Source organism: Hermetia illucens, chromosome 1 (genome assembly GCF_905115235.1).
Source record: "Hermetia illucens chromosome 1, iHerIll2.2.curated.20191125, whole genome shotgun sequence".
In the NCBI taxonomy this organism is placed as follows: domain Eukaryota; kingdom Metazoa; phylum Arthropoda; class Insecta; order Diptera; family Stratiomyidae; genus Hermetia; species Hermetia illucens.
Window position 1 is genome coordinate 207,713,191 of NC_051849.1, and position 8,367 is coordinate 207,721,557.

Consider the following 8,367-nt stretch of genomic DNA (forward strand, 5'->3'; position numbering starts at 1 on the left):
TTGAGCTAACTTCAATGATAAGATCAAAGTGCATATTCGTTATTTAATGTCAGCCTGCGGTTTCGTTGATAACAGCAACTTTCACACACTCATACGTAATTTCAATGCGAATGTTATGCCCAAAGTTATATTTAGTTTAATGCCAATTTGGCGTCGTTTAATATTCGATCACGATTTCTTTCCATAGTTTCATAGCATGCACGACCCACTTTTATGGTTCTGACGTCACTTAGCCACCTAAACGTTCAAACCGATAGTTTAGCTCTACGCATCGACCGTATTTCTACCCTCAGTGCTTCGACTGCATCCAACGCTATGGATCCGGTGTTAATTTTAGTTAACATAATAGCGCTAGTCGTAGTTGTGATATGGTCGTATATAAAGAACAAATATTCGTACTGGAAGAACCGCAGAGTGCCATACACGAAACCTTCCCTTCCCTATGGGAATCTAAAAGGTGTCGGGAAAGGTATCCACACAAGAGAGTTCTTTAGTGACATCTACGAAAAGTTCAAGCATCAAACTCCATTCGTTGGGACCTACTTTTTTACCGAACCTGTCGCAGTAGTCACGAATTTCGAATTGGCTCAAAATATTCTAATCAGAGACAGCAATACATTCCAGGATCGGAAAGAATACTACAATGAAAATGAGGAACCCTTAACTGCGCATATGGCCTATTTAGGGGGTGAGAAGTGGCGTCAGCTTCATCAGAAATTCGAGCCCCTCTTTAAACCGAATCGAATGATGCAGATCATGCCTACGATCTTGGAAATATCTGATCGACTGGCTACAATCCTGGAACCTATGGCTGAGACTGGAGAACCTGTGGAGATAATGCCTGTCCTTGGGAGTTTTTCAATGGACATCGCAGGAAGCATCATTCTTGGAATTAAATGTAATTGCTTGCTGGATCCCAATTGCGAATTTCAGGCCAAAAGTGAGCGAATCTCGGTTAATCCTAGGCAAAGTGAGCTTAGAAGGATTTTCATGCAGACTTATCCGAAGATTGCTCGACTTTTCAACATGAGGACCTTGTTTGATGACGTGTCGGAGTATTTCATAAAAGTAATTCCCGATGAAGTGAAAGAACGGGGTGCTAACAGTGGTCAAAGGGGCGACTTAATGGATTTGATGGTGCAGCTGAAAAATACGGGGAAGCTGGATGACAGTAGTGAACACTTTGGAAATCTGACTGACGACGAGGTTCTAGCCCAAGCATTTTTGTTTTTCATGACGAGTGTAGAAACCATTTCGACCACATTAGGAAGCGGAATTTATCAGCTCACAATGCATGAAGATATTCAGGAGCAGTTGCGCAGTGAAATTTTGGATGTGCTGAGCAAGACCGGTGGCCAAGTGACTTATGACGCGATTATGAAGATGATATACCTTCACCAGTTTGTTGATGGTGTGTATTTCGGATAAAAGTTTTTGATCTGGCTCCTGTGCAATATTTGCTATTTCTTTCAGAAATCCTCCGTTTGCATTCGCCAGCTAACCATCTCATCCGAAAGGCAGCTCAAGATTACAAAGTCCCTGGAACTGAACATGTCATAGAGAAAGGAACGACAGTGTTCATACCAATCAGCGCTTTCCACTGCGATCCTGACGTATTTCCAGACCCACTAGTTTTCAACCCAGATAACTTCTCATCTACGGCAGTAGCGGGTCGTCATCCATGCGCTTACTTGCCTTTTGGAGAAGGTCCACGTGGTTGCATAGGAACACAGATGGGTAAGCTTGTGGTTTACGCAGGACTTGTCAAAATTTTGAGGAAATATCGAGTCAAGTTCTCCGACTTGACTCCGTTGAATTTGAGTTATGTAAACTCTATTCATGGACTTAGAACAACGGCAGACTACTTCCCTGAATTTGAAAAGTTGTGATCCAATTTTTGGCGTTTTCTATTTGGAAACTATCTAAGTTTCAAGATTTTTGGGTAATTAAACTTATTTTAATTATATTCCGGTTTAATTTAATTAAATATTTCACTTTTATAAAGTTGTCGAAACTAATAAAACTTATTTTCTCTTTTGCTTCTTTTGTTGGTGTTAAAAGTATGGTGTCTGTATGGTTGGGTATCTCTGAATGTATCTGATCACAAAGCATTGCTGCTTATCTTTAGTATCTAAAAACAAAATATAAAATTTAGAAATAATAAACCTCCTCCGTTAAAAAAGCAAACTGTTTCGAGGTATTTTCATTTTAAATTTAAGGAAGAAGTGGTATAGAAGGGGCTCGTCCTTTTCCCCAAATTGGCGATAGATAGGCGAGCCTGCCAACCCGGTTCTCTACAATTAAGTTTAGGTGGTTTAATGTGAGTACCCACCATGTACCCAATTTTTAAGTTGGCATGGAGGTTTTCAGTGTTATCTGCACAAGATTGGAAAGGCGCGATCTCCGGATTGTGTGTTTTGCAATGGAGTTGTGGACGACATCCATCACTCTTTTTTACTTGTGAAAGATGGGATGGGGTTCGTCAGCGGCTCTATTTAAATGCAGGGGATCTCTCTCCAGACAACATTGTCGAAGAAATGCTGAGGAGTGCTGACAGGTGGAGCCGTGTTGCCCGTTGCGTTCAGATTCTTATCGTTTCTAAGAAGATAGAGCTCGGCGGGAGGAGGAGCCGGATGGCAGGGGATTCCTTGAACTGAGAGTTCCCCTTCTCCTCTCCTCTGCCGTTGGTGGAAGGAATTCCCTGATTTGAAGGCTCCGCAAGGCGGGTGAGTTCGGGGACTAGCCCGAAGTAATGTGGCAAACGGTTCCAGGCCAGCTCTCTGACGATGGGGAGGTGTTTAGTTGGCAAATCGGCGACGTACCGAGCCGGGAGTCCAATACTGTGTACGTAAATCCATTCACCTACCCTATCCAAAAAAAACAGTAGGCGACCAATAAGGAATGCAAGGAAACTTTGGAAGGACTCAGTCGGCGCAGATTGCAGATCAGTTCCAGGATTTTCTAACTAGAGGACGCGGTCTTTGCATTGAGATAATTGCGGAACCTCAAGGCTCAATTTGGGTTTTAGCGTCATGGAAGAAGAAGGGATAATATGACAACAACGGCGGCCTGGTCTAATTATGCTTCAGGTTAAAGTTGCATAATTAGGCAAGCCCTCGCACGACCTCCGCGTGGTGGCCGCTGGAAACCGTCTTCGGGCGGGCCAAGAGTGTGTAGGGCCGGGCTGGGAGTAGGCTCATCCAACTGACGAGGATCTGCTTGTCTGCTGGTCATGTGTTAGGGGCAAGTAGATCTGGCGGGGGGATGGACTGAAGCAACAGCCCGGGGATCGTCCTCCCTGCACCGGAGAAGGTGCTAATAGGACCCCAAGCCAAGGTGGAACAGCATACGCCGAGGGCTGCGTGGCCAATGGGGAGCTTGGTCTTTAGTATGCGAACTCTGAATACCTTGGGCACCTTCAGTTTCAAATAAGACCCTTACCCTGGTGGCCGGGAAGGCGAAGCCCATCGCTCTAAAACGCAACCGATCTCAAGACGAGGTCGGACAACATAAGAAGCGGAGCAGAGTAGGCAAGAGCGCAGACGCCAAGCAACTTACGGAGGAAATTGTACAGCAACCGTCAGCCGGCGGGCCACGTACTGCGAAGCCCTTCAGCGATGCGGCCAGGAGTCACTTACGTGTGGCGCTGGCGGATGGCAATTCTACTGGCGGCAAACTAACGCTGGAGGTGTGGATCAGTGTTGAGGCTAGGCTATCGGGCATGGTCTATGAACATCTCGTGGAAACCGGAGGCAAACACCCGGGACTCACTCCCCACTTTGATTCATCTCAGGTGGTCCGTGGGTTCCACGTAATAGCTTGCATGGACCAGTTCTCTAAGAACTTTCTCGGCTCGTGCGTCGCTAAGATCAGCGACGCTTGGGAGGGCGTTAAGCTCAAGATTATCCTTTACGACGAGATTCCCAGGAGACCGGTCGCTCGCATTTGGTTGCCGAAGATCCGCATGGAGAAGGAAAAGCTGGTCCATTTCCTGCGCCTTCACAACCTCGGGATTCCCATGGACGACTGGGTTGTTATAAAGGAGGAGGAACCTCAGATAAACAGCTAGCTCGTACTACTCCGCATAAACGAGGAGTGCCTGGAGGCACTGAAAAAGGCTGATTATAAAGTGTGGTTCGGAGTCAGGAATGTCAAAGTAAAAGTGTTCCGCTCTGCAAAACTGGACGACCACCTTGACCCAATCGACGCCGCCAACCTGCTGTTGGAGGAGATGACGATCGACGGTCCGACAGGGGCTGACAAACCCCCCACGCAAGCAGATCATGCTGAGGGTAACGCAGATAAATTTGCAGCACTTGAAGTGTGCCTCGGCTAATCTGCTCGTCTTTCTCTTAGAGGAAGACATCGACAAAGCATTAATACAGGAGCCCTGGGTCGGAAGCGACCGAACCATCAAAGGGCTCCAAAGCAAATATTTTAATTTATTCCACAGCACAGGAGACGCTGATCAGGCTAAACCTAGAGCATGTATTCCTTGCGAGGCAGAGTCTGCACGCTTTACTGTGCCCGGACCTGAGTTCCAGTGCCCTAGTTGTGGTCAAGCTGGAGCAGGTCGGGGTAGAGAACGTGTATATTTCCTCGGTGTACATGGCTCACGACCGATCAGCTCCGCCAGAAGAACTACAACATCTGACGAACACCATAACACCAAAGAAAGCCAACCTGCTGATAGACTGCGACGCAAATGCAAGGCATACGCTTTGGGGCAGCTCCGAAATCAACGAAAGAGGTGAGTCATTCTTTGATTTTATTATTACTTCAAATCTATCGGTGTGTAACAGGGACAGTACACCCACCTTTCATTTCCCCTGCTCGGAGAACTGTGACGGTTGGGAGGAGGTCCTTGACATCACCCTAATAACCGACAACGGGATCCTTAGGGTGGAGGACTGGAGAGTGTCTGACCAGAGATCGTTCTCTGTCCACAGTTGGATACTCTTCAGTCTAGATCTCGCCGCAGAGGTCTCCAAGCCCTTTAGAGACCCCAGGAGGATCGACTGGAGAAAGTTTGGTCAGGTAATTAAGAACAAACTCTCCGGTGCGCAAATTGGTAGGATTGGCACGACAGACGAAGTGGAGTCAAAGGTCGGGGCTCTGGAGAAGGCATTTGATACCGCCTTCAAAGTCTCGTGCCCTGCTAAGTACAGCAAAAAGACTCTGCCACCGTGGTGGAACGAAGATCTCTCTAGTCTCAGGAAGCTGACCAGGGAAATCTTCAACATCTGCTACAGGCAAAAATACTGGCAGCCATACAAGGACTGCCTAAAGAAGTACAAGTCGGCTATCAGGACCGCCAAGAGACGGTCTTGGCTAGACTATTGACAGAACATTGAAAACACTAGTAAATCCGCAAGGCTCAATAAGATTCTGTCCAAGGAACATAAGAGTCCATCCTTCCTTAACAAGTCGGAAGGCTCCTGGACGGAATCTCTTCTAGTGAAACTTTGGAGCTGCTGGTGCAAACGCACTTTCCCTCCAGCGAGGAGGACTGTGAGTCAGAACCTCGCTTGGAGGGTTTGCGGCAACCCCAGCTGTGCGAGACTATCAAATCGGTAATTACCGGGGATAGGATCGGCTGGGCTTCTCCGCATACAAATCTCCAGGCCCAGATGGCATAATGCCAGTCATGCTACAGAAGCAGCAGGAAAGGGTTGTGCCGTGGCTTGTTGAGATTTACCGAAGCTGCATCACTTTAGGATACGTACCACAGTCCTGGAGGCGCGCACGGGTGGTTTTCATACCGAAAGCGGGTAGGCGAGGTCATGAGTTCGCGATGGACTTTCGGCCAATCAGCCTGACCTCTTTCGTGCTGAAGACCCTAGAACGCGTCGTGGACATTCACTTAAGGACGATTATGGAGAGAACGCCTTTCTCTGTCCCAGCATGTCTTCCTCAAAGGAAAATCCACAGAAACCGCCCTCCACGAGGTAATTGGCACGGTTGAGCGGTCGCTGCAGTACAAGCAGTATACCCTTGCTGCCTTCTTGGATATAGAAGGAGCTTTCAACAACGTCAGTACCAACGCCATCAAGGAAGTCTCGACCGGTATTGGATTGGAGGGGTATCTCATGCATTGGATTATATCTATGCTGAGTACCAGGATAATCCAGTCCGATCTGGGAGGCAACCACTTGACCAGAGCTGTGAACAGAGGCACGCCCCAGGGTGGTGCTATTTGACCGGTGCTCTGGTTAATAGTAATGGACAAAATTTTACGTACATTGGACAGCAGCGGGGTGAAGGTGGTGGCGTATGCCGACGACTTGGTGATACTAGTATCTGGGATGTTTCTGTCCATTATGAGCGACATCATGGAAGGAGCGTTGCGAAAGGTGTGCCTGTAGGCCGCAAGATGCGCACTCAGCATAAACCCAACCAAAACGCAACTGATGCTGTTCACCACCAAGACAAGGATACCTGAATTCCATCTACCACGGCTGAATGAACAAAGATTGGTTCTTCTTCTTTCCTCTAATGTAAAGTATCTGGGTGTAATCCTGGATCCTAAGCTAAATTGGAGGTTGAACATAGAACTGAGGGTTAAGAAGGCCTGTATAGCCTTCTATGCCTGTAAGAGAACCTTTGCCAAGAAATGGGGTCTTCGGCCGAGGATGGTTCTCTGGATGTACACCGCTGTAGTGCGTCCGATCCTGACGTACGGATCTATTGTCCGGTGGCAGGCTTTGAAGAAGAAATACAATAGAACGAAGCTTAATATGATTCAAAGAACCGCGTGCGCAGGTGCTACGGGGGCTCTGCAGTCCTGCCCGGCAGATGCTCTCAATGTACTCCAGCATCTCCTCCCCCTTCACCTCCACATCAAATATGTTGCAGCGTGCAGTGCCGTCAGACTACGCGAGTCCGGATGCTGGGCAGCGAAGTCCTACGGCCACAGCAACATTCTAGATGAAATACCTCAAGAAATCTGGGCAACCCCCACGGACTATGTCACACGCAAGCTGAACTTCACGAGAAACTTTGCTGTGGACCTTCCAACCAGGGCAAAGTGGAAAACCGGCGGCGTGTTGCAAGACTATGACACGGAATTCTTTACGGACGGATCAAAGATGGCCTATGGAGTCGACGCGGGGGTTTTCTCGAATACACACGGTGTGTCCAAGTCGTATGGTCTCCCAGGTTTCACCAGTGTATTCCAGGCGGAAGTACTGGCGATATTGGAAGTCTGTCGATGGCTGGAGCGTGATTCGAGCCCCAAGCATAACATAGCCATTCTAACCGACAGCCAAGCGGCCATCAAGGCCTTGTACTCAACGACGACATCTTCCCGGCTGGTGGGGCAGTCCAGAGACGCGCTCAACCATCTGGGCGGCACGCTCAAGGTCACTCTCCTCTGGGTTCCCGGGCATAGGAACATAGAGGGGAATGAGCGGGCTGACGGATTGGCCAGGCAAGGCTCTGCTCTTGGCAGGCCCTCGGCGAATATAGTCGGTGTTCCACTGGCGGCTGTCGGGGGCGGAGTCTACTCGCACTACCTAGCAGCCGCGGGCCTGAGATGGCGAAGGCTTACAAGCTGTGCCAAATCAAGTAGAATTTGGCCCGCTTATAACATAGTCCGATCACGAGAGCTCCTGTGCCAGACGCGTGCAAATGCATTCAAGATTACGGCGGTCTGCACGGGGCACTGGCCCATAGGGGACCATGCTGCTAGGCTCGGCTTACCCTACAACTCGCATTGCCGAAACTGCGGAGAAGGAAGGGAAACCCTCATGCACTTTCTCTGCGATTGCCCGGCTCAGGCTCGAGTCAGGCTGCGGACACTGGGTAAACCATTCTTTGGGGACCTTAGTGAGATTTCTGGTTGCAGGGTCGGAGAGCTGCTTTCCTTCGTGAATGCTACGGGCTGGCTCTGAAGATTCGAGCCAGCTGGACTCTGCTTCCCTGTTCCTATAACAACAGTCACGGTCTTAGGAGTTTGTGGCATCAAAACGGCGCACCAAAGCGCTAATTGGGCTCCTCGGAGCGGCCACTGATACCTACCTACCTACCCCCACGACAACACCATTTCATTTCTATAAGAAGTGAAACAGTGAAAGTGAAATACTTTGAAGAAGCAGGGAACTGGGAGAGGCTTAGACCAGAAAGCAGGCAGAGGGCGCGTGTGTCGAGGTCATTGGTCTACGCAAAGCGTGCTTTGAACCAATGAGTAAGCACACTAGTATCTTCCTTCAACCTCTGAAGGAACTATAGGATCCAGAACATTACTATTGTGATCAATAGCTAAATAGAAATCAAGGCATTTAGTTCCAACCAGCTGAACTCTAAATTAGTATCGGAGTGCCTTACGAGACTGAATACTCTCGGCTCGCACAATAAGGTCTACATACT

General features: G+C 48.6%; 1 protein-coding gene across 1 annotated transcript; it reads left to right on the top strand.

The window, feature by feature from the left end:
• The first annotated feature begins 277 nt into the window (after positions 1-277).
• Positions 278-2,176, top strand: LOC119661455 (cytochrome P450 6a2-like). Its single transcript, XM_038070811.1, has 2 exons — positions 278-1,411; positions 1,474-2,176. The coding sequence occupies exons 1-2, from the start codon at positions 316-318 to the stop codon at positions 1,887-1,889; spliced, it is 1,512 nt and encodes a 503-aa protein (XP_037926739.1). The 5' UTR covers positions 278-315; the 3' UTR covers positions 1,890-2,176.
• Positions 2,177-8,367: the final 6,191 nt, after the last annotated feature.